We start from the raw sequence: 27,751 nt of genomic DNA, 5'->3' as shown, positions 1-27,751 counted from the left end.
GGTTCTGCCAGGGCCACTCAGCTCTTGATTTCATTATAGCCTTGGTCCAAACATGGACAAAAGCACTGAACACCAGAGGTGGAGTGTGAGTGCCAGCCCTTGACATCAAGCCTGCACTCTACCGAGTGTGGCTTCAAGGAGCCCTAGCAAAATGGAATCAGTGGGAATCAGGGCAAATTTACAGGGAAACCAGAAATTATGTGAGGCAGAGGGGATAGAGGAGGCTTAAACTGTACAGTTGATAAACAAGATGACATCTGGAGAAAGCTTTAAAAAATCTGTACTTAGGTGTAAATGATATTTCAGAAAGTCTACTCTGCATGTGTTTATGTATTTCAATCTGGGATATATATTTTAGAACATTCTCCAGTGAAATTTAACGGTTACTTGCATTTCAATTCCCATATATTGATCTAAGTATTATCGTAAATTAGTCCATCTACAAAAATGGTGACTTTAGTGATGATACTATGGCTTTAAGAGGTGTATTTTGTCCTCGAAATTTGTTTTTGAGAATTTGTGAGCCATAGATGCAGAGCTGTCTCTCCAAACTAATGAAGTAAACAGCTGGTGAGGCCTTGATAACACAGTGTGGAGCTGGAGGAACATAGCAGGCCAGGCAGCATCAGAGGAGCAGGAAAGCTGACGTTTTGGGTCAGGACCCTTCTTCGGAAAGTTTTTTAAATAGAAGCAGCATGAATGGGTAGAATCAGGCTCCCACAGAACCAGGGTTTTAGTTTAGCTTTCAGCAGTTTTTGAGATCTTGAAGCTAAATGTGGAAGCTGTCATTCCTCTCTCTGTTACAGTTAAATGCTGGGGTGCTCTTTGCTGCAAGAATTGCATGTCGCACAATCTGTTTTACTGAATTTGCCTTTGTCCAGAGTGTATTTATGGAATGTTACTGTATTGGAACAGTTGTTGTTTAGTAGTTAAATAATCTATTACTTAGTTAAGTTTTCCAAAAGAGTTGTTATCCCAATTCTTCTTTCTTTTGTTTGTATTTTAACTATGGGCTAAGAATAAAGTGTGTTTTGCTTAAAGCCGAATAGCGTAACCAATCGAATTACATCTGGAACACAGCACCTTACACTTGCCTTTAAATAAGATATACATTAGGGTCTATACTATCTCCTTGATATGTTTGAGGGGGGTTTGTCTGGTCCGTAACACTTTAAAACAAAATTATTGATTTCAATGCAATTGCCACAGACTGGAAATTTTGCTTTATAACAAATGTTAACATAATCAAATGTATTTCTGTATTAATATTCAGTATTGTGCAATTGCAATAATTGCATTTATGCAATGCCTTAATGTATTAAAACATGTCTCCAAATACTTCACGTAAATTACTTTTGAAACAGTCCCTGCTATATAAACAAATTCAGTGTTTGCCAAAAACATTCCATAAATAGCCATGAAAAGAATTCTAATTGATTTAGTTTTGTAAAAAAATACACAGTGGATTGCTTTGAAGGAGGAAAGACATATTTTTGAGAAAAAGAAATCCCTGATCCTCAAGTAATGTAATGGAATCCTCATTGACTTCTGAAAATGGCAAATGTAATTATTTGTTCAAAATGTCTGTCAGAAAGCAGGCCACCAGTTAGCTTGCCGTCTTTTGTGGAAAAATGTTAGAAGCCATTATTAAACTATTTACCTTCAGTCAACACATTGCCATTTCCACCAAGATAGCATTCCTTTAGTACTAGAATCAGCCTAAACTATAAGCTCAATCTAAAGCACTGGTTCATATACAACTAAATGTACAATCTGTTGAAAAGATGTAATTCAGATAAATAGTGAGTTATGAGTATGGCATTATGTACTTGTTTTTTTCTCAGCTGAGCAACACTGTACATTTACTTTTTGTGGTACCATGTATAATGTTGGAACATGTTGATTAACTTAAACTATGAGCTAGGAAGGAGAGTAACTGGAAATTTTGTTGAAGACGTAAGTCGGAAAGCTTTTCAAAGTGGCATGGAGAGCTATAGAAAGGGAGCTCCAGAGAGTAGGGTCACGGAAGCGGTTGCCAATACAGATGATGAAGAGAATCACAAATTGTTAAAGTGAGAGGAGCGGACTGTTCTGTAGGGTATTAGTATTGAAATATGCAAAAATGGATGGGGCAAGGTCATGGTGGGACTTAAAAGACAGATTTTGAATTTTAGTATTGAAGCCTGGGGAATTAATGGTCAGCTATGATGAGAGTGGATTTAGTGCAGAGCATGCATTTGGAGATTATATAGGAAAACAGATGAGAGGCCATGATGAAACTGTGTGTGAAATTCATTTGCAGAGCACTGTGAAGACATGCCTAATAATTTGCATATGAAAAGCCACTGGCTATTTTCTGTATATGGCATGTGGCATGGACGGAGTGGAGCAGAGTGGTACAGACAGGTGTGGCCGCTGCAAGTGTCCAAAGATATTAAAAGTGTGTTATCATGAGATCTTTGTTATGAATGGAGTAGTGCAACATCAGGAACTCTAGACTGGTTAATGATAGTGCACGCAATGTTCTGTATATTCACTCCTGAAGTAATATGATTTATGAAGTGAGATGTGTCATGTTCTGGATTGCAGTTGAGGGGTTTTTGACATATTTGTCCTTAGGAGAAGTTGGTCGGAGCACTCTAGTGATTTTCTGGAGGGATAATAAATATGTAGGTTAGGAGCAAGATGGGCTCCTCCATTTCATAAGCCCCTTGAGGGATCTGCTGGATACACACATGGACCTGCCCTCCATCACCATAACCACTGACGCTCAGCACCAACAGCATGGTGACAGAATGGCATAGAACCATGAACTCCGTTTAAGTGCCACTTCCTCAAAAGACAATAGGATGATGCCAATAAGCACTCCACTAGAAACCCCACAAAATCCACCCCTCTGCCAGATAGTCCTTCTCAGTACAGTCTGGAGGTTGCCCACTCTTCGACCTCTAACCTGCACCCCCACCCCGGGCAGTTCATGCTAAGGAGGATGTCTTTATGCAGGAGACACTCGGCATGGTCAGACCTTCTAGACACATATATCCTCAAAGTTACACAACCAAAACTCCAAGGCCAATTTATTCCACTGTAGGGCAGGCTCTCTCCAGCCCAGCTCTGCTCTTCAACTTAGTGGGAGGGGAAGAGAGGATGGTATTCTGATGGTGCATAGCTGTAAATATATGTTGACTTTTCTTCATCAGCTTTGTGAGCTAGTGTCTCTCTGTCTGTAACCACAACATGAGGGGTACAGATCGTAGTCATCTTTAGCACTACATAATATTTTATATGCCAAGGTGTAAAGTGAGCAGCTCCTAAACCATGTGTACACAATAGAAACCTTTTTTCTTATTCTTCACCCATGGGATGTGGGCATTGCTGGCTAGGCCAGCATTTGTTGCCCATCCCTAGTTGCCCTTGAGAAGGTGGTGAGGAGCTGCCTTCTTGAACTGCTGCAGTTGATGTGCCATAGGTATACCCACAATGCCCTTAAGGAGGCAATTCCAGGATTTTGATCCAGTGACACTGAAGGAACAGTGATATAAGTCAGGATGGTGAGTGGCTTGGAGGGGAACTTGCAGAGAGTGGTGTTCCCATGGAAGGTGGTTGACAACTAGAGTCAAACTTTACAGACCCTCAAACATTACTGGTGCATCGCCGCCATTGCTGGGATTGATCCTTGATGCTGCACAATGTGGTGAAGAGTGTTTGAGGCAAGGATTGAGACAATAGCAGCAGGTTAATGCCTAAGGTTCATACAGACCATGTAGTGTCTCTGGGTGTGTAGCAGCTTCACTGTATGGGTGCCTGAATGATTCTGCTCCCTTTAAAGGGCCTCACATTGTTTGAAATTGAAATCCTCTTCCCTCACAGAATGAAACACTTGGCCCTCGCACTCTGGGTGTGGTTGCTGCCATTTTCATCTTCATTCTGTACTTGTTATTTGTGTCACGATGGAAGGAAGCAGCAGTCATTCCTCATGCAGTGAGTCTCAGTCTCAAACTCCTACCCTTGGTGAAACCTCAAATGTACACATTATGGGAGCACTTCTATGAAATTAAACTCCTCAGGATTTGAACTTCACAAGTCCCCACCCAACTCTTCTACCTAAATCTACATCTGCCCACCTTATGCCCTTCCCTTCCCAGCTCCAGGTACATCAAGTGAACATAACCTTTTCTAAAATGCACTGTCTGCCATGGAAGCCAGGGTGCTGCTGACTGTCATTAACCCATCCTCCCCCATTATCCCTCTCCACATTATCAATGCTCTATCATCATCCCTCATTATATATTCCCCCTTCACTATTGTATTACCCTTTGCATCAGAGCATTCTGCCCCCAATCCCTCCCATTAAGTTCCCGGCTTCCCTCCTGCAGTACTAGTCCTCTGACAACTACTGGCCACCCCTCACAGCTTTTAGTGGCTGAACCCCCAGGACTGACTGTGGCCCACTCTATAAAGGTACTTAACTAAATAGCTCTGATTGATGAATGTCCAAACCCCTGACTGATATCAATACAGTTCCCTGAACTGGACACAGGGTTAACCATGATGCACTCTGCAGACTGTAGAGGTTCGGAGCTCCTGACCCTGACTGTCCCGAGCAGCCAAATGACCATGCCCACAAGCCCCTGGACTGATATTGAGGCTACCCTTGGCTTACTGTGTTGGACTCCTTGACTGAAGGGTGTCTCCCTGGACTTGACTGAGGTCTACTACCTGTAGACTCTGAAATATGATCACTCTGGTGATGCCCATGCAGTGTGTTTGTGTACGTGGCAGGCACATGATGCAGGTGCATTGATATAGCACTGTGCTAACTGCCACATGTCCACCGCCTTGACTGATCACTGCTGACAACTGTGACAAACTGCCCAACTTTTCCCTGCACTGACCAGCAAGGCAAGAAAATGTAATGTGAGCTTTTAATTTCTGGCTGAGATGGCAAACGCAAAATGTCAAGGCCAGGCAGAGATGCTGTCAACATCAAAGTACGTACAAAGTGAGTGACTGAACGAGGAGTGCTAAGATACAATCCATGAGCTGGGTGCTTGTCCCTGCCTGGAAACTGTCCTGGCAGCAGCACTGCAATGAAAGGTGCTGGTGTGTTGTAAAGTGCTGATCTGTTCTGTAAGTGGTTTGGAGATGTGCCATGATGGTGTAATGAGTTTGGTACATGTCAGATGTCAATGTCAATGGATGTCCATGTGGGTGCTGCCCATGGACAATGCCCTGAGATGATGGTGCCTGGTGCCCATACTGGAGGTCTGGAGGAGCAATGCTGAGCTGGAGTCACCAGGTACCTGCTCTGACTCTCCTGTCGGGGATTCTCAGTGTTTAGGTTCTATCAGAATGGGAAACTGTATATTAACAAGGTGAGAGTAGGTGCCAATGAGTGATAATTCATGTGGCTACACCTCCCACTGCTCATTAGTGGGATCTCACTTGGTCTCAGTGTCAGGAAAGTCCTCACTGGGTATCTCAAATTTCTTACTGCAATGGCCCACATTGTTCAGGAGCTGGGAAATTCCACCCATTGTTACAGTCAGTTATTATAAAAATTAACGGGAGAAATATTGAAGATTTGTGAAAGTGTGCATCCTTTGGGGTTGAGGGATTGGCCACTGTGAAGGGGATCGGGTTTTTCTGTTGCTCACTGACCTGGTCAGACTGAGGCTGCGGAAGGAGAAGGACCACTCGCTCTCACCTTCCAATTTGCTGAAGATTCAAAGTGTGCAATGGGGCGATAATGGCTGTAGGCACTCGGAGTGGACAGGATAAGTAACTCACCCTGTGAGGGGGCAGCTGTAGCAATGACTACACATTGGGTTTTGAAAGGAGAAAAAAAACTTTGGACGCAGGCCCGTGAAAGGCAGAGGACACAAACTGACCAGCTGCCTACTCCCTGACCATTGTGTAGCACTGACCCTCTGTGTATTGCACCTCCCTGGCACAGCCACTGCTGGACAACTTTCAGACATCCACATCTTTGAGCACAGAGAGAGCCAAACATTAGGAGGAGGAGGATGGGACAGCTCATGTGCAGAACCCCCGGAGGGGGAGGTGAAAATGCATTTGGTGTGCACACGAAAAGACTGTCAAACACATGCAAGGTAGTTAATGTGAGGAACGCCTATGGGGAAATAGCTTTTTACAGAAAAAAACCTTCTTTAGCTGTGCCGCTAAAGGGTGCTGAATAGGTTTTCTTCTTTCTCTCCATCTCACTACAGCTCAATGCACTCCCTGGTTCCTCAGCTGGGGAAATACTGCATGCAAATGGCACTGGGACCTGGTGAAATCTTTACCCCAGCGTCCCGAAGTCAGAATCCTCCCTGTAAACCTTTCTATCCACCACAGCTGCAGGCCTCAGCTGGAGTTAAACCATTCGTACTGGAGGAGCAGCAAGAAGTATAATCACAGACTGTTTATCTCCACCAGATACTTTCACCAGTGAACCAGTCAAAAGTGAATGTGAGAAACAGCCCCAGGTTAGAGGAGGGGCTCCTATGACAGTCTTCCAGTTACACTGACCTGCTTTTTTTAAACAATGGCTCAGGGGCTCACATAGGAGCCCTCGTGGGCTGCCTGTTGGACTTGCCAACTCTTAGGTCAGTACAGCACCAGTATAACAGAATGGTGACTTGAAGGAATAGAGATGGTGTTTCTTATACAGAGGCCTGGTCTTTGTCACATCCTTCTACCTGAGGTTGCACTCTCTGATCACGTAGCTGCCTTTGACTCTCTTAAAGCCTAAAACCGTAAGTGAAGGGAAGAGGTGAGTGAAGAGAGGTGCAGGGTCCACAGGGAGGGAAGAAAAAAGATCTCATGGTCATTCCATTTGCAGGTCCCATTTCAAGATGGGGAGGAAGACAGAATGGAGTGGCTCAACCTGGGTAATCTCACCCCTCGACAGTTCAGACTGCCACTGCTGTGTGAGATTGGTGCTCACTATCTATTGACCACCCCTCCAGGACACTGAAGGTAGGTGCATCGTAGTCTTCTGGGTCTCCTGTAAATTGTTGATCACCTTTTCCTAATAGAGAGAGGATAGCATGGTTGGATGATTTACCTGCCATAGCTCAATGGATGTATGTTTGCAAAGTTAGAAAACCCAGCTGTTGGGTGAGTGTCATAGAGACATACAACACAGAAACTGATGCTTTCAGTCCATTTGGCCATGCTGACCAGGTATCCCAAACTAAACTAGCTCCATTTGCCAGCATTTGGCCCATATCCCTCTAAACCCTTCCTATTCATAAATCCATCCAGATGCCTTTAAAATGTTGTAATTGTACCAGCCTCCACCATTTCCTCTGGCAGTGCATTCCCTGGAAACACCACCCTCTGTGTGAAAAAGTTGCCCCTAAGATCCCTTTTAAATCTTTCCCCTCTCATGTTAAACCTATAAACTCTAGTTCTGGACTCCCCCAGCCTGGGAAAAAAGATCTTGGCTATTCATCTTATCTATGCCCCTTGTGATTTTACGAACTTCTATAAGGTCACCCCTCAGCTTCCGACACTTCAGAGGAAAAAGTCCCAGCCTATCCAACCTCTTCCTACAACCCAAACTCTCTAATCCTGACAACTAGCTCTGCTCCCTTTCAAGTTTAACAACATCCTTCCTATGGCAGGGTGACCAGAATTGTGTGCAGTATTCTAAAAGTGGCCTCACCAACATCCTGCACAGCTGTAACATGGCATCCCAACTCCTGTACTCAGTGCTCTGATTAAGTGCACCAAATGCCATCTTCACCACTCTGTCTACCTGTGACACCACTTTCAAGGAACTATGAATCTACACCCCTGGGTCCCTCTGTTCAACAACACTCCCCAGGGCCCTGCCATTAACTGTGTAAGTTCTGCCCTGGTTTGTATTAACAAAATGCAACACTTAGATAAATGCAAAGTTAAAATCCACCTGCCCTCCTCAGCCCATTGACCCATCTGATCAAGATCTCATTGTACTTTTCAATACTCTTAGGGTGGAGATATGATGTATTGAACAGCGCGAGACATGAAGTAGAGATGCATGTAGACACCTTGATCATGAGTTCATTAAAACTCTTCCCAGCAATTGCCGAGTTCTGGCAGCCACACTCTGGACATAAACCACGTGTGATATTTGCTCCCATTCCCTTCAGAGACCCAGGCTTGTGTGCTCCCAGCACTACCAAACCCCACCCCTTTGACCTTCTTACCCCAGGGATATGTGTGCAACAAGATCTATATTCATTCTAATTCATCAGATTGCATAGGTCTGGAGCTTGAGTCAAAATGTTCACTAACATGTTCTCCATTATCATGCCTTGAAATAGTTACATTCATAAAACCTGTTAATTCTCACTCATTGCAGTGTAGACCACACATTTTTATAGCTGGCCTCCATTTCTCTGACTAGCGCATCTGAGGGTTGTTATCAAACGACAGCCTTCTTTTTGCCAGATGTTCTCCTTCAAAAGGCGATTATTTATTGCTGCAAAGTGTCTTTTATAGGGACTGTGGAGTCTACTTGATGGGCTGAATGGCCTATTTGTGCTCCTGTATCTCATGGTCTTATGAACTCTGCTTTTCCTAAAATAAAGGGAGGGCTGCAAGGAGCACACTGTTTCTTCACAACACTGTTCGACACCCTGTGGTGCACAGAGGATATTGCAATGAAACAAAGTCTAGAGCCACTCGAAGGTACACAATCATGTCTGTAGGGATTGAAAGAAATCATAAACTTTCCAGCAGTGTATTGCAGAACCTAAGGCAGGGACTGAGTGAAAGTGAATGGTCTTCGTAATAGACAGGAAATGGAATTTAAAGTACAGATCATGATTGAACAAGGCACCAAGATTTACGTTAGTCTTATTGTGACTGAGGAACAGATGGAATCAGAGAAGAATACAGAGTCTGCGGGGGAGCTGCCTCTGTCTCCATGACTTCTATTATTGACGATAAGCTGAAAAAAATTCTGACTCATCTGAGATGTGACGTTGAACAGGATGTCTGACAGCATGGAGGTGTCTGGAACAGTGACTCTCATGTTTTTTGAAGAAACATTTCCCAAGTTGATTAGTAAACTTGGCTCCCTCACTTTGCATCTAAATTATACTGTATAAAACTTAGATTATAAAAATGCTGCCTGCAAAGTGCGCTTCAATAATGCTTTTTAGAAAACCAGCATTTATTTTGCAGTTTATTTTCAGATACACTGGTTGGTATTTGTGGCAGTCACAGAGCTCCTCCATGCACTCTCCCCTCTAGATGGGAAAGCTTACCCTGCATCCCACATGTGGGGTCTTTGCTCTGGTCCTGTCTCACCATTAATAGTCCATCCATGCAGCAAGCTGTTTTTAGTAGGTGCTTACCAATGCTCACACCTTCACAGAACTCATTTTGAGAATCACTGGCCTAGAAATGGTGGAGTGGTCATCAACATCAGCAATCCTGTGTGTTGGAGAGGTTACTTCTTGAGAATGGCTGTATTGAGGAAGTAAGATGCTGCTGTTAGCTGTGGGTTCACAGGTAATGTATGAGCCCAATCTGAGTCTCACAGGGCTTTTCCCATAGCGAAGACATTAAATGATATCAGATACTGTGATGGATTGCTGGCACAAACAATTGCTGTCTGTTTGGGTCTCTTACTGGTTTCTCTCTCTGTGTCTGCTCTTGTTGATTGGAAGGTTGTAACAACCACTTTTGATGATAAATTATCATACTGATTGTAACAGGAGTTGATTTTAACGGAGAGGCAATAGATTTTCCTGACGGCTTTTGAATTATTTTTGGAACATTTCCTTTGCACCCTCACCCCCAGAGGCCTCCTGGTGTAGCTCTGAGTGGAGCAGCTGTTGGGCATTCAAGTTAGACATCCTGATGACATGACCTGTCCATCTCAGTTGATGTGAAATAATCATGGCCTTCACCAGTTTGTTTGAAATCAACAACAACAACTTGTATTTACTTGGTACTTTTTAAATGCAATAACAAATCAAAGACACTAAGAAGCATGAAAATGCAGGATTTGTCACTGCATCACACAAGCACATATTTACAGCAGGGGTCCAAAAGCCTGGTCGAAGATTCAGATTTCAAAGACCATCTTAATGGAGATAAGAGAAATTGAGATGGAAAGGTTTAAGAAGAAATTCTGGAAGTTAGAGCCTAGAATAGTCATCCATATTGGGGTAATTAAAATTAGGATGTTCAAGGGACAGATGAGCATGTTGGACCTGTGGAGCCAGGAGGGATTGCAGAGATAAGGAGGAATGAAGCCTTTGAGAAACATGCAAACAAGAATGAAAATTTGATATTTTCTCGACTGGGAGCCAATGTATTCAGTGATCACAGGGGTGATGTGGCGAATGAGACTTGCTGCAAATAGGGTCCTGGGCAACAGACATTTGGATGACAATGGGTTTAGAGAAGGTAATACGTAGGAGATTGGCTAGGTGTGTCTTGGAACTTAAGTCAAGAATAGAAGTAACAAAGACACAATTAATGTTTCTAATGATCTGAGGCAGGAGCCAGCTTGGATGAAATTACAGAGGTAGACATAGATTTTCTGGCATGAATGTGAGGCCTCATGGTCAGATATGACACCAGGATTGTGTTTAGCTTAAGCCAGGGCGAACATTGGACTGACAAGCTAGGGAACAAACTATGTTCATAGCAAGGAACCAAAGCCTAGATTTTCCTGACCCTGTGAGACATTGAGCAGGTCCGTGATCCAGTCCCACCTCCTCAGGAACATTCCAGGGACAGGTGGAGAAAGCCACCAGTAACCCATTCCATTGAGATGGGCAGCCAATTAAGGTCCCAACTAGAGGGCATATTCCAATGGAACTAGATTTTCCCACCACTTTCAGACCTTCTGTGGGCCACTTCAGTTTAACATATTCAGGTGTTGGAATCCACATTGATACGCTGTAGACCTTGCCTCCCTTCCTGAGCAGTGCACACGGTTATAAAGCAGAGGTCAAACTCCCACCCCTCCCCCCCCGCCAGATCTTTGGGGTCACCAGAGGTAACAGCGTGGGAGCAAAAAAATAAGCCATTACAAGTGATACTTTAGCTACAATTAGATAGCTAGGAATAGAAACAGGTGAGACCAGACCCAGAAACTAAAGATGAGGTAAGGCATTGAAAGAGGATAATGAGGTCAACCATGTCAAAGGCTATCAGAGGGCGAATCAGAGAGTGGTTGAGAGTCATCACAGCGCATACTGGGAGACAGCACCACAGTCATCACAACTGTACAGCAGGTCAGACAGAACATGGTGTCAAGGTGTGGTTAAACCCAAAACACTACATTGATGTTTCTCACCCTCCCTCCAAAAGAAGGGGTTCTGTAAGGAAGTCAACTAGCCAAGATAAAGGAGTACAAGGGAGCAGCCATTAAGAGAGTGGGCCAGTGTTAGATTGGAAGTGTTAAAGCCTTTGCTTGAGAGATTTCGGCATGAGGAGGCTGAGCAGGGGTACGGGTAAGAGCAGGTAAGCGTTCTTTCTGTCTAGGCAGAAGGCAGTAGAATTGGCAGTTAGGGCAGTGGAATGCTCCTCTTGCATGATGACTTCCGGTGTCCCTGGTGGCTACACCTGTGAGAGATGCACCCAGCTGCTTTAGGGAACTGGAGCTGGATGCACTCAGGATCATCTGGGGTGCAGAGAACATCATTGATAAGACTATAGTGAAGTGATCACTCCTAAGGTGCAGGCTGCAGGCAGCTGGGTGACCACCAGAAGAGGTAAAGGGGGAAGGCAGATAGTGCAGGTTCCCCATGGCCATTCCCGTCAATAACAGGTATACCACTTTGGATACCATTTGGGGGGGTGGAAATGACCTTTCAGGGGCTAGCAGCAGCAGTCAGGTCAGCAGCACTGTGACTGGCTCTGAGGCTCAGAGAGTAAGGGTGCAATCATACAGAGGGATACTGATAGGAGACTCAATGGTGAGGGGGACAGACAGGAGATTCTGTAGCTGCAGAAGAGATACCAGGATGGTGTGTTGCCTCCTGAGTGCCAGGGTCAAGGATGTCTCTGAGCGGTTGTAGAACATTCTGAAGGGGTAGGCTGAATAGCCAGAGGTCATTGTGCACATCAGTACAAATGAAATGGGTAGACAAAGGGATGGGGTCCTGCGAAGTAAGTATAGGAAGTTAGGTAAGAAGTTAAAAAGCAGGACCTCAATGGTAGTGATCTCCGGATGACTCCCAGTGTCACGCTCCAGTGAGGATAGAGATAGAGAGATAGGCCAGATGAATGCATGGCTGAGGAGCTGGTGTAGGGGAGAGAATTTTCAGTTCTTGGATCATTGGGTTCTCTTCTGGGGTAGAGGTGACCTGTACAAGAGGAACGGGTCGCACTTGAACTAGAGGGGGTCCAATATCCTTGTGGGGAGATTTGCTAATGTTACCTGGAAGGGTTTAAACTAGTTTGCTGGGGTGGGGGGTGGAGGGTGGAGGGGGCAGGGACTGAATAAGAGAAGCACCATTGAGAAGTCAGGGAAAAATACATTAGCTATCGAGAGCAAATTTGCTATTCAGGATAACCAAGGGCACAGTAAAGGGAGGGAAAAGTGCATCTATTTCAACGCATGATGCCTGACTGGTAAGGCAGATGAGCTCAGAGCATGGATTGGCTCTGGGGCCTGGGATATTATAGCCATAACAGAAACATGGCTGACAGAAGGGCAGGACTGGCAGCTCAACGCTCCAGGATACAGAAACCACAGGTGTGACAGAAGTACAAGTAAGCAAGGGGGGGAGTTACCCTTTTGATAAGGGAGGACATAACAACATGCTTAGAGAGGATATTCTTAAGGGGTCATCAAATGAGGCCATATGGTTAGAACTTGGAAATAAGAAGGGAATGGTTACTCTGTTGAGACTGTGTTATAGACCCCCAAATAGCCAGTGGGTACTAGGGGAGCAGATGTGTAGAGAGATTGCAGATACTTGTTGTAATAATAAAGTAGTGTCGGTTGGAGATTTTAATTCCCGCCTGTAATGACTGGGCAACCCAGAGTGCAAAAGGTCGAGACCGGGTGGAATTTGTCAAATGTGTCCAAGAAAGTTTCCTAAATCAATATGTAGAGGGCCCTACTCAGGAGGGTGCAACACTGGACCTCCTCTTAGGAATCAAGGTCGGGCAAGTGACTGAAGTGTCAGTCGGAGAACACTTTGGGTCCAGTGACCATAACTCTCTTAGTTTTAACATAGTTGTGGAAAAAGATAAGACAGTAAATGGTAAGGAGTGTTGAAGAATAGAGGGACCTAGGAGTACAAGTACATAGTTCGTTGAAAGCAGCGTCACAGGTGGACAGGGTGGTGAAGCAGGCATTTAGCACGCTGGCCTTCATTGGTCGAGGCATTGAGTTTAGGAGATGGGATGTTATGTTACGGTTATACAAGTCGTGGGTGACACTGCACTTGCTGAGTATTGCGTGCAGTTTTGGTCACCCTGTTATAGGGTAGACATAGTTAAACTGGAAAGTGTGCGAAGAAGATTTACGAGGATGTTGCCAGGACTAGTAGGCCTGAGTTATAGGAGAGGTTGATCAGGATAGGACTTTATTCCTTGGAACATAGGAGAATGAGGGGTGACCTTATTGCGGTGTATAAAATCATGAAGGGCATAGATAGAATGAATGCATATAGTCTTTTCCCCAGGGATAGGGAATTGAAAACTAGAGGGCATAGGTTTAAGGTGAGAGGGGTAGATTTAAGAAGGACCTGAGGGGCAACTTCTTCATGCAGAGAGTGGTGCGTGTATGGAATGGGCTGCCAGAGAAAGTGGTTGAGGCAGAGACAATAGCAAAATTTAAAAAATGTTTGGATAGGTACATGAATGAGAAGGTTTAAGAGGGATATGGACCAAATGCGGACAATCGTAACTAGCTGAGTGGGCACTATGTCCAGCATGGATCAGTTTGGGCCAAACAGCCTGTTTCCATGCTGTATTATTCTATGGCTGGAGTCAGATAAAAAAAGATGATTACGTCCTTGGCTTAGTCACAGCCTTGTAGAAGTTCTTTTTAATTAAGATTCATTAAAGGGATATAGGCTTTGCTGGCTGGACCAGCATTTATTGCCCATCCCCTATTGTACTCAAGAAGGTGAGCTGCCTTCTTAAACCGCTGCAGTTCATTTGGTGTATGTACACCCACAGTACTGTGAGGAGTATTCCATGATCTTGGCCCAGCAACAGTGAAGAATATCTTTCTAAGTCAGGAAGGTGAGTAGCTTGGAGGGGAACTTGCAGATGGGGTTCCCATGTATTTACTTCCCTTGTCCTTCTAGATGGAAGTATTTGTGGGTTTGAAAGGTGCTGTCAGAGTCATACAGCATGGAAACAGATCCTTCAGTCCAACTTGCCTATGCTGACCAGGTTTCCTAAACTAAACTAATCCAATTTGGTTGCATTTGCCTGTATCTCCCAAACCTTTCCTACTCCTGTATCTGTCCAAATGTCTTAAATATTGTAACTGTACCTGCATCTACCACTTCCTCTGGCAGTTCATTCCACATACAGATCACCCTCTGTGTGAAAAAAAGTTGCCTCTCAGGTCTCTCATAAATCTTTCTCCTCTCACCTTAAAAATATGCCCTCTAGGATAGGTGAGTCTAAAACTACGGAAAAGACCTTTGCTATTCACTTTATATATGCCCCTCCTGATTTTATAAAATCTTTAAGTTCACCACTTAACTTCCTACATTTCAGAGAAAAAAGTCCCAGCCTATCCAGCTTCTCCTTATAACTCAAACCCTCCAGTCCCAGTAAAATCTTGGTAAATCTGTTCTGAACCCTCTCCAATTTAATAATATCCTTCCTATAGCAGGCCGACCAGAATAGTACACAGTGCTCCAAATGTGGCCTCACCAATGACCTGTACAACTGCAACATGATGTCCCAACTCTTATACTCAATGCTCTGACCAATGAAGGCAAGCATACCAAACGTCATCTTCATTACACAAAACAAAAAAAAGCCCTAAAGCACTGCAGGTGCTGGAAATCCGAAACAAAAACAAAAACAGTCAGCAGGTCTGGCAGCATCAGAGGAGAATGATAAAAAGAGTTAACATTTCGGATCCAGTGACCCTTCTTCAGAACAGATGTTATTTGTATGGCCAGTCTCATTCTGCTTTTGGTCAATAGTAACCCCAGGATGTTGAAAGAAGGGAAATTCCGTGTTGGCAGCTGCATTGAATGTAAAAGGGCTACAGTCAGATTCTCCCTTGTTGGAGATGGCCGTTGCCTGACACTTGTGTGGCACAACTTTAACATCACTGGTCAGCTTGCCTGGATATTGTCAGGTCTTGCTGCATTTGGACAAGGACTGTTTCAATACCCAAGAATTATGCAATGGTACTGAAATGTGGAATTATCAATATACATTCCCAGTTCTGACCATATAATGGAAGGAACATCATTGATGAAGTAGCTAAAGATGGTTGGGCCAAGGACACTTCTGAGGAATTCTTGCAGTGATGTTCACAAGTTGAGATGACTGACCTCTTAAAAACTACAACCTGTGAGGTTAGTGCAAGGTCTGATTCCAACCTAGTGTTTTCCCTGATACCCATCGCGTCCACTTTTGCTATAGTCAAATGCAACCTTAATATCAAGGGCGTAATTTTTACCTATCTGGATTTCAGCTCTTTTGTCCATGTTTGAACCAAGGCTGCATGGAGGTCAGGAGCCAATTGGCCCCGAAGGAACCCAAAGTTAGCAGGTTAGTGTTAACCAAGTGCTGTTTGATAGGTTAACAGTGGTCAAGAATAGAACAATGGGGCAGTAATTGATTGAGTTGGATTTGTCTTGCATGTACAGGACATACCTGGGCATTTTTCCACATTGATTGGTAGATACCAGTGTTGTAGGTGTACTGAAACAGCTCAGCTACGGGAAGCAACAGGTTTGGAGCACAAATCTCCAGTACTATATATAGCCTTTACAGAATCCAGTCCCTAGTGACTATTTCTTGTTATCACAGTGAGTGAACTAAATTGGCTGAAAACTGACGTGATGCTGGGGGCCTCCTTTTGCGAGCTGTTTCAGTACTGTGATGGAGTTCCAGGAAAGATGGGCACAGGGACCTTTCAGCTACTTGCACCACCATTTTCAGACACTCATTATTTTCAATCTCCACACAAAATGTTTCTAATATGTAATACTACAGTGAATCTAGATGGTACACATTGCTACCACTGTCGATGTCGGTGTAGGTAAGAATGCTGAAGTGGTGGATAGGGTGTCAATCGAGCTTCTTTGTCTTGGATGTTGTAAACGAACTGTTCTTGGTGCTGCATGCATTCAGGCAAGTAGAGGGTATTTCATCACACTCCAGACCTGTGCCTTGTAGATGGTGAAAAGTCACTGGGAGGTCAGGGGACAAATTACTCACAAGAAAATTCCCAGCCTCCAACCTGACGATGGCTGGTGGTTGGGACGAGGACACTGGAGTCTAATGGAATAATGATGAAATTCTGAGCCTAATGAAATTCCTTCTAAGAGCAAATCTTTAAAAGCATAAAACTTTCTTTTCAGTATATGATTTAAAATCTTTTGGTATTGTGAAGAAACTATTTCCTTTAATCTGCTATTTTGTTCTTGAAATTCAAAATTAGTCACAAAGAAAATAGGTCATAGCTGTGGATATGGCCTCAGTGAAATAGATTAATAAAATGAAATAAATTAGTGCGATGACTATGTTGTCGGTTTAAAAGTCGATTCAAAAATTCGAAAGTGTGCTTTTTTTTTTTGAGGTCAACATCACTTTAAGCAAAAGTTAGGTTGTGTTTGTTTTCTGGAATTTAGACATCGATAACTTGGAGCTTGAGTGAATCTTCCCAGAGTTATTTTTCTCCTCATTTTGTCTCAATCTTTAAAAAAAAAAGTGCTGTCACTTCTAGAAGATTAGATAAGTTCAATGAACCAACCTACCTTTCTCAAATACTTGGATATAACTTGTTTGCATTTTGGCCTTTAGGTTAGCCTGGATTTTCTCCTGGTCTGACAACTGTTATTCCAGAATAGTTGGGAGTTGCTCCATAACACATTTTGAAGGAAGTGAAGATTCCATTTGGCAGTTCATCTACAGATAGAACCCTCCAAAAGTCTCCATAAATATCACACAATTTCATTGGAACCATCCAAAATCAGTAAAGTAGTTACTCAAGAAAATAGTCTAACTGAGCAACCATTTAATTGACCTCACATCCCTAACTACACCTCTGCTAGGCCTTTTACTTCCCTCAGACACTTAGCTGTCACCCCATGGGATTCAATCTCCCTCCTCATTCTGCACCCAACCCCATCCTCCACCACCATCATCCCTTCAGGACATATTTCCCCCCTCCATTCTCTGAATCCAAACGTAGTGAGACTGACCACCTTGATCCCCCTATTCCCCCCTTCCTCCATGTGACGCCTGCCAAACCTGACACACCCAACCCACAACCTGCACTAGAGCTGATTTCTTCCACCCACTTCAAACTACTTAAACACTGCACATACCTATCCCCTTGAAGTCTGTCACCTACCAACTTGGCATCCTGTGTGGCATCTTGCATCCTATACCCCACTCTCCTGAAAGGAGGTGTTTGGACCTTTAAGTGTCAGAATAGAGTAGGTGAATGCTTTGAAAAGGGGACTTGCTTTGCCTTCCCATGACAGTTCCGGACAACAAGAGTTGTTAGAATGGAAGTACGGCCCGGCAACTCCAAATCTCCTCTCAAAAAATAGTGTAGTGCTCCTCCCTTTAGTAAAAAATGGATTTTGCATGAGATTGCCACTCTTCTCCACCCTATATTTAACTTGTTTGCATTTTTGGCCTTCAGTTTCACCTACGTTCTTGTTAAGAGAATCTCAGTACTACGGTTACTGAGGACAGGCTCATTACCACAATGCCAGGAACAGGAACAACACGTAAGAATTATCTCCAACAAGCATAAGCAGTTATACAGATATACAGCACCAACAAGAAATAAATATCATACTTTATTGAATGAAACAAAAAGTAATTTCCTTCAGCACCAAAATTGTGAATACAATGTTAAAAGAAATGACTGCAGTTATTATGAAGCTTTCAGCCTTAAAATATGCCAGTAAAAATTAATAAAATATTACTGAGATTAAAATGACAGAAGTCAGTCTTAAAGCATAGATAAGCTAAATAAAACAAGAGATAAAAGACAGTGAGCAAATCAGTCAGAATAAGTATTTTACATTTCATTATATTGTTATATAAATGCTTAAGCTTAAAAATTAATTTATACTTTTTTGTTGCTCAATAAATACTTTGTTTATTTAGGATTAATATTTAAAGCAACCTTTTTATGTAGTGGATGTTTTAATTATAACCAGAGTATAATTTGTTCTTTAAATCATTTGACATCATATTTAAAGTTTAAAATATTGTGCTCATGTGTTTCTTCGAGTGAGTTCAAATATTGCACAAAGCCAGTCAACTCTGCCTTTTCTCGTCTCATTAACATCCAAAAACTATAGATTCAAGCAGCTTCTAATTGGCTGGATCTGAAAATGCTGTACCCTGGATATTACAATTATTATGTAGAACTTATTACGTACAAGTTATTGTTTCTTGGAGAGAGATATGGTAATGCACAAAAAAAATTTAATCATAACGCCAACAGGTGGTCTAAGTCTGTGTGTTGCACCACCCCAAGAATACTGTATCTGCTTTATTGTGAATGTGTCAAAACAACTCTCAAAGGGAATAATGAAACCATACCAAGTGGTCTACTCCAGCCATTATTAAAAACAAAAGCAAAATAATGCTGACTAGTTTTTGAACTGATTTGTCAACTATATGAAAAGGACAATGTTGTAAAATGAATTGAAAAATGTCAGAACTTTAGAACAATTGAATTACAGTATTTTAACCCAGATTTGTCACCCAGATTAACTGCTTACAAGTTACTTTAATTGTCAGTCAAAACACTACACATTTTGTGCTTCTTTATGTATGTCAAACCTAAAGATAGCCAGATCAGAAAGCATTTGATTATTTTAAACTTGTGATAAGCAGAAATGCCAAAAGAATTTTCTTTCTCTAGGGCCATACCAGTGAACTCCAACAAACCAGTATGTTCAGAGGGAGCGTGAGTCAAAAAGACCACACATTATTTCTAACAGTACATGTACTTCCAAAGAATTAAGCTTGAATTACTGGCCCTAGAAGTTTCTGCAGCCCTTAAAACATTTAAATTTGCCAATAAATCAATGACAATATCTAATTATTTTTTAGGAATATTACTTCATCTGAAATGTAAGTCGTATCATACTTATATACATGTTGCTATGGAACTGAACTTTAAATTTTTTTGGAATGTGAAAGGAGGAATAATGAAGATCTGTCGTTGCATATTATTACTCAATACCAAACTATTTGAAGGGAACTATTAAAATACAAAAACAACCAACATGTACATAATCTACTATTGCAATACTCTTAGCATAAAAAAATCCAGTGGCTGCTATCTAGATATAAATCCACCAGTCTTTCTTCCAAACTACTGCATTGTATGCAAGATCCAGGTTTTAAGGTGTATAGCACAAAGCATTCAATTTCATACTACTATTGTCTTGTATCTCCTGAGACAAATGCACAGGTAAATACTCTCAATATTGCAAAAATAACATTTCTGCACTTGTAACTTGAAGCAAAGTATTTTGTTAAACATGCAGATATATAATTTTTAACTATTTAATAAGGATCAGGAATTATTTCTTAAAGGAAAATGCACTTAATTTAGTCACATTTCCATAACAATATCAACTCCTAAAATGGTCAAGACAATTAGGAAACAACCAATCCAGCTAGTCAGAGTTACGAATCATTTTAGGGTGCGAGGGAAGATGTACTGATGGATAAATATCCAATCACAAACACCTCTCACACTGGTTTTAATTTTCTACCAGTCGCCTGAAGGTGATTTTACTTATCCGTCTCTAAAGAACAAATAAATTTGTTTTGATTTTTGTAAGAAAATCTATGATTCATTTTTATGGGAGTTTAATTCAACAGCTGATTATTACAAAATGGATTATTTCATTCTTTGTAATATTGTGTGTCATCTGAAATCCTGTTAATATACTTCATTATTTGTTCATGTTTGTAACTATAATTTGACACACCATTAAAGAGCAATAATACTAATCTGTGCCCTTAAGCTCTGGTTGTTGGATAAAATTCATCATATCTGTTCCAATCTTAAAGAATACAATGAACAAGACCTTAGAACTAAATTCTGATGCCTGCTCTCTAGCAAAACAGTGAAAATACAGAATGTCCACATGTAAAAATACCATCAAAAGCATTGTCAGATTTAACAGCACAGGTTTGTAAACTTGGTATACTTTCAAGCATATAACCGTGTTTTCATACATTCTCTCTTCCCCAAAGAAATTGTGCATTGTCCCAGATTTTTAAATGTTCTGTAAAATAGTGTTGCATGTGTCTTGGGAGAAAATGTGACAACTGCAGAATGTTTCATTGGACAACAGAATTTCTCCATACTTTACGTCCAATGCTGAATGATAAAGATGCCAATTTAATTCATAACATATTACCTCCAAATAGCTCTGTGTGTTTCTAATTCTGTGAAATGCATTCATTTACACTATATGCTAAGTAAGCTACCTGATGACAATTCTATTTTGAGCCAAGATAGTAGTGGTTCACAAAAGGTTATTACATGAAATGTTAAACAATAACTAGATGAAAAGCAATCATTTATTGTATTTTTATAACAAATATTTCAGGACCCAGATGGTGCTACCAGTAGGAAACATGTAATCAAAAGAACCCACTCAACTTTGAGATATTAAAGGACCTCCATACAGGAAAAGTAGCAATTCAAAAGCAGACTAACTCGATAACCAAGCAAGTGACATAGTAACTGTTCTGTTACTAATAGTTAACTGGGTCAATTTATTTACGCATCGTGATGTCACATAATTAGATGGTCTAAGATAGTTATGCATGAAGAACACCATTTACTCTTTCCTAGTTCACATCAATAATCTAACCATTCATTAAATAATGTTGAGCTTTTTGTCTTCACTAAAGATAGTGATCATTCTTCATTTAAACAAATAACAATCCTAAAATTGTTTCTTGCCAGTTTTAACCTATGCCCTTTTCTACTGGCCCAAATATATACACCATTTCAAAGCTTAAGAGGCTGCCTCTTGGCTCTATTCTTTCTCCAAGGCTAAAATGCCGATGTTTTTAAAGATTTTCTTCATAACTCAATTCTTTGTTGCAGTCAAGGTTCTTTGTGTCTCTTCACTACTCTGTCATTAGTTCACTTGAAACAAAATACACACAATGTTTAAAGGAAGCATTTCTCTCTTCCAAATGTATTTAAAAGCACAGACCAAAGCAAAAACATTAAACCAACATGTGACAAAACAAACCCCAGCACCACTTGCACTCATCCAGCTGTACACTGATATCAAACTATAATGGAAATATGCTGACCCGTGACAGGCATAGAAAGCTGTCGGGGCTGGGTCATTAAGTATATTCAAGGCGGAGACAGATTCTTTTAATCAGTAAGAGAATCAATGGTTACGAGGATTCAGCAGGAAATGTGGAATTGATAATCATCAAATCAGCCATATGAATGGTCTACTTTTGCTCTTATATCATAAGGTCTTAGATTATGCCACAAGTAGAATATGATTCATATGACTTAATTGAAACTCAAAGTTTAATGTCTTACAGCCATTATTATAAACACTAAACCTGTTTCTATTCCACATTTACTAAAATTCAATGATTATTTTTAAATGAGAGGTTGTACGGATTTTAAAAAGGAACCTGTAAATACCATTCTGAGCAAATGAAAATCAAATTGTGTAGATTTTTTTCCTGCCAATTTGCATTCCTTTCTTTTGTGTAAATATTGTTTTACACTGAAAAATGATGACTTAGCCCATCATATGAGAAATGGGACCATATTTGAAATTTTGGTCAAGTTAAACTAAGTTTGTTCATATTAGTTGTGGTAATAATAATAAATTATTGCTGGTGGAAGCGGAACATCATTATAATTCAATGTTTACCATGTTTGAACAATAAGCCAATTCATATCATTGATCAAATCACACACATGAAGATAGGAACAAGCTTCTTGGAAGCCAGCAATATTTCCCCCAATTTATTAACATATTTTCAGATGTGGTACATTTTTATTGAAGTGTTATAATACGTTTATCTAAGGCTGCATTCAGTGAACTGAGGAAAAAAGTGCTTCGACTAGTCATCATACTTTCAGTTAAAAGATTAGGAAGTTGGTTTCAACAGCCTGAATGGTTTGCAAGAAATTATGATTTTAAAAAAGTGAAGGAACAATACTGATAGAGATCCGGTACTCTGTCGAGTTACATTTATTCAATCTTGACCAGAACACGGCCTGCACTTAAAGGGCGTAAATTGAAAAAAGGACACTACAGAAAACTATATTTTGACAAAAAATGGTCATGGAACAAGCTTAGGGTGATGACAGAAGCTATGTACTCAAATGCAAATTAGCTAGATTTCCTTCAGAAAATATTTTGGAATTGTATCGACAAATTTGAGATGTGACATACCAAGTGTTGAAAATAGAGTAACCAGTAACTTTGGACCTATGGTTTCCAAAGTTCTCCAAACAGGTGTTCTTATCATCATGGCTTGGTCCGTCTCAGATAGCTGTTAGAGATTTATTGCTATGATTAGTTACCATTTCTACTATCATACTATCACCCAACTATCAGAAGGTGAGCTAGAAAGATTGCAGTCTTTGTTCGGCAATTCCCATATTCTCTTTGGTTAATCAACTTTATTTTTCTAGGAAATGATCAGTTAAATGTTTGGAATTTTACCTTTTAAAACTAGTACAGTTCACTTAGTTTGTCCAGTTTGAAATTTGGTTTATATGGCATTTCAAAATAGGAAACTGATGTGAAATATACACAAAGATCTAACCTAATTGTAGGAGTTTTAAAAATTAAAGCTCAAATGAACGTAGTCACTAATGGAAAAATAAGCACTAGCATGAACGAAATATTAATTGAACAGTGATAATGTTTATTTAAGCCTCAACTCTCTGCAATTTATTTTGCCCTCCTACACACACCCACAGATTACTACTGCAATCCAATTCTTGCATGTAGTTAATATGCAGCACTCTGGTTGATTAACAGAAATAAACTGAAGGTTTAGAACACATGCAAGTGATTACTAATCAAACAAATAATTGCACAAACTCTTCTACTAAATCTAGATGCAAAAAAACCTACATAATGATTCATGTTGACAGAACAAGCAAAGCAACTTGCAGCTTCTTTTTATAATATTGCGTTTTTGCCGAAACTGCTAACTAAGCATTTTCAAATTTATTTTTAGTATCAAAAAATCTTATCCTTTGGGAAATAATCCTATGTATTCATCAGCCACCTCTGAAGTCAGTCAGTTTGCTTTTAAAATAGGATTGCCTTCGGTGTAACTAGACAGGGGCTTAAATGAACATTTTTATAGATATATATTTTAAAAAGACAGTAGTGACAAGAACAGTTTAAAATGTCTAGTATTTTAAAATACTTAAGAGCTAATAATTTAAACTTGCTTTGTCATGAATAAAATGAAACTTGAATTAACAAGAAAATCTATGTAGTTCTCAAACATACAGAATGCTTGCGAAAATAAATAATTGTAATTTTATGTCAGTTTTATGTTAAATGATCAAATGACTCTCTCGTGTGCACAAAGATCGAAATTACAAAACAACCTTGAAATGCGTTCTCAGCACTAATGCCAAATTCAAAAAGCATAAATTAAAAACCTGTAAGAAGCTACAACTTGTCTTTAACTTTATCTTTAGAGATAAAATTAATAGTCAAAGCAACTGATATTTTTATACCTACATGTTTCAGAAATTGTTAAACTTTCTTCATTTTTAGTTTGGGGTGTGTTTGATCAGTGCATTAAAAGATACAATGTGGCACAACGCTTACTTTGTTTGGATTCAGAATTCATAGTAACTCTGTTCGATGCCCTGACAAGATTGTGATTATTTCTTCCTCCCTAGTTGGTTGTTCATGCTAATTTAACTGATAATTATTTATAAACACACAATTTTCAATACTGTACTTCCATATATAACCAGAGATAATTTGAAATTATGCCCTTTGTTAAAAATATAAATATATTTTAAACCATGTCTGCAGTAATTTAGTTGGAAGTCAAGAGATTCCTGTTCTTCACACATCATGGTTTATTAACCACTATTGGTATGTAAACGTCCATATCAAACTCCCAGATAATCTAAATTCAAGGGAAAAAACCACCTAACTTTAATTGAAAATAATTCAATTTGTCCAACACCGATCCCAGTTTTCCTTCCTTGACAACAAAGTAATTCTACAGTCTATGATATACATACGTAATAAATAAAATAAATACAAATCTCAGTGTTACTTAAAACCTAAATTTTAGACCAGCAATTCCTATTGAAACTAAATTCTTCTCGCATATTTTCACACATTTTCTGAAATGATTTAATTCAATTCATTTAAATTAGGGCTATAAAAAGTTTTGATTCTCTTAAGATTTTTCTGTGCTTAATGCAATGCTGATGTACACTGGAAGTATTCTATCTTAACCATTTAAAAACTTTTCTCTTTCTGGTCATGCCTAGTTTTTGCCCCATTCATTTGGGATCTGCCTATAGCTTCAGACCTCAAATAAATGCGTTACACCAACAAGAGGAATATCAATAAGTAGCCATCTGAATAAACATTTAGATAATTAAACATACAACAAGAAAACTGATACTATAGGTTAGCACTCAATTGAATGCAAGGTGTAGTGCTTTACTAGGTGCGATTTAAGTGCATTCTTCCTCTGTAACAAAGTTTAGCACACAGTATACCAGAATTCTGCATTTAAAATATCCACATAGTGCACTTTTGTCTCCAGCCACATGGCTGAATGTTTCAAAGCCATGCTTTTTGTTGTATAAACCTAGAAATCTAGGTGAAGGGCTGAGGCCCATAGCAAAGGACATGGCCAATTTTGAAAGTCATAGACAAAACCATAAAATCAAGATGTAGTGGCTAAGGAAGACCAAGCTTAGGTTTTGCAAAGCTTGGGAACTATCTGAATTTTTTCACTGTTGAATTGACTCACTACTGTGAATAAAACTTCAATTGAAACTCCTTAAAAATATCTTTCATGCATACATAAGGCAATCTGTTCATGCACATACAGATAATTTAAACAAACGTAAGTCAGTCTGCCTAGTATTTGAATTAATTTACATGACTTTTCTATATAAATAGCTTTTAAAATCAATGTGTTACGTAATTTTATATAATTTTAATTTCTGTAAAAACTATTACTTCGCAGTAGATCATTTTAGCGGCTACCCCTATTGGCCCATTTTATTAATTTCTACAATTTTGAAGTACCAATCACAGTTAACTAATGACAAACGGTAAGCTATTCATACAAGTATACTTTTGCAAAGGTCAACCTAGGGGTATAAAGTAAAATATGCTAAAGCAAAAGTTTGTAACTTTACAGTGCATAAGACGAAAGACTCCAATTTATAGAACAAACATCTAAAACTAACTTGCATGTATACTTTGTGTCCATTTATTAAGGCATCCGGACTCTTACCTTCCAAAGTTTTGCTGCGTGTTCAGAAATGTTTTTTAAAGCTTGAAGAAAAGTTCATTTAGTGGATGGTGCCTTTGAGGATAAATTTACAGTTAGGCCATGTTTTAAGGTCAAACTGTACTCTCCATTGTTTGTACAGAAGGAAAATTGGAGGTGTTTTAATTATACTGATATTTTCTTTAGCATGCTCAATGAACATATCAGATGCTAACAGTAAAATCTTCATGCTGATTATGTTTAATTGGGATCTGAATAAAATTTACTGTGATACTCTACCATAATCACAAAAAAAATTAATTTATGTAATGTCACCTTTCATCAACTTGTGAAGAGGGCTTTTGGAAATTTTAAACATTATTTAGTACACATATTTATTAGTTTAGAAACTAAAATATTTCATTTTAGGCACAGCTTCAAGGGAAATACCTGTCTACCACTCACTGACCACCAGCTCTGCCACAGGACCACGAACAATTAATTGCACGGTGGAAGGAAGGGCAAGGTTATGTTTACAACATACAGGCCTTTTAACCTCGGTCTATAAGAGTTAATTCTCCCAGTCAGTGTAAGGTAAGCCTTCATCCTCATCATCCTCAGATTCTGGTGATGCCTCTTTAATTCTCCTTAAAGCTTCGTGGATGCTGCGAGTTAGAGGATCAGCATCGTGCAAATCAATAGAGGACTCCCTCAGGGCCTCTTTCCGAACCTTCTTCAACTTTACGCCTTTTCTAATTTGTGCAAGTATATTATTGCTGTCATCTTGATTTGGAAATGGAGGCAGAGAACGTAGGTCAACCTTTCTCAAGTGGAAGCTGCCTCGCTTCAGAGAAGCTAGAACTTCATCCATCGGTGAACTCACTGCAACAGGGTCAAGTGCAAACATCATTACAGAAACAGAATCACCCAAAATCAAATTAGTGTCTTCTGACATATAGCTTCACTAAGCAAACATTTTTAAACAACGAGTAAAGAAGGTGCAGCTTCTTTTAAGATACAGGCAATATCCAGTGAACAAATATGCAACTATAAGGTTTTGCTGAGCAGCATACAATGTACTGGGATAGGGAAGCATCTAAATATCTGGGCATATCTCCTATAAGCTCTATCCATCTCAATAAAAGAGAAAAAAAATTACAACTTATCATCCTCCTAGACTTTGTTTTGGTCCACATGGTACTCATTCAAGCACTGGAATGGTATCTTGTCTTAAGCTACAAGAATGATACCAGTCTCATCAGAATCTTATTTTTTAAAGGGCATACATGCAACTCAGGTATGATCTATACTCTCCAAGTGTTGTACAATGATTTGAGAAAGCATTTATTCATTCTAAATTAGAGAATAGTTACAAAGTAAAAACAAGAACAGGTGGTTATAATATTTTAAACTGTAAAAGCCAATAATTACCTCTCTGCTTTTTCAGTTCATCACTTGATGCTGTTTTCTTCAATTTTTTTCTGGCATTTAATAGCTGCTTGCTGTCAAATAACTGAGGTATAGGTGAACTAACAGGCTGTGATATTTCTTTGCAGTCACCTGACTGAACAGGTTTCTCTATTTGTTGCTGAGCAGTGGCTGATTCTTCACAAACTGGCATGGGTGGGGGTGGAGGGGGTAGAGGAGGTGGGGGTGGTGGAGGAACTATATCAATATTACTGATCTCTTCAACGGAAGGGCTTGGAAGTGAAACAGGTTGCAACAATTCAGGGGCAGCATCATCTCCTGAGTGGGAAGAAACACATTCCTCCTCTTGTACGATGCTTTTCAATTCGGTTGCTACGGTGGACCTTGCTCCCTTTACAAGTGCAGCTTCTTCGTCAGTTGTTTGTTGTACTTGTAATATTCCTGGAAGAGAGTGGGTTTGGTCTTTGCCAAGATAGGCCACCGAACCTGCATTATCTTTTCTTCTGACATTTGTGAAACGGAGTCTTGTGGATTTAAGTACAACTTGCCCAGGGTACCTCTAAATGATGAATGAAAAGAGAAACAAGTGATTTGTAGTGTTATGACATACGAGATAACTTATATTTTCAAGCACCTTCAATGTAATAAAACTGCATTCACAAACCCTTTA

General features: G+C 40.1%; 1 protein-coding gene across 1 annotated transcript in view; it reads right to left on the bottom strand.

The window, feature by feature from the left end:
- Positions 1 to 17,971: 17,971 nt before the first annotated feature.
- Positions 17,972 to 27,751, bottom strand: part of LOC109930787 (junction-mediating and -regulatory protein) — a 42,009-nt gene continuing 32,229 nt past the window's right edge. The window contains exons 6-7 of the mRNA XM_048594819.1: positions 27,085 to 27,640; positions 17,972 to 26,535 (exon numbers count right to left, since the gene is read on the bottom strand). Coding sequence (XP_048450776.1) covers positions 26,225 to 26,535; positions 27,085 to 27,640 — 867 coding nt within the window. The 3' untranslated portion in view covers positions 17,972 to 26,224. The remainder of the gene's footprint in view (positions 26,536 to 27,084; positions 27,641 to 27,751) is intronic.

Source organism: Rhincodon typus, chromosome 3 (genome assembly GCF_021869965.1).
Source record: "Rhincodon typus isolate 14 chromosome 3, sRhiTyp1.1, whole genome shotgun sequence".
In the NCBI taxonomy this organism is placed as follows: Eukaryota; Metazoa; Chordata; class Chondrichthyes; order Orectolobiformes; family Rhincodontidae; genus Rhincodon; species Rhincodon typus.
The sequence above is the reverse complement of the archived record's forward strand: the minus strand, read 5'-3'. Positions and strand labels throughout refer to the sequence as shown.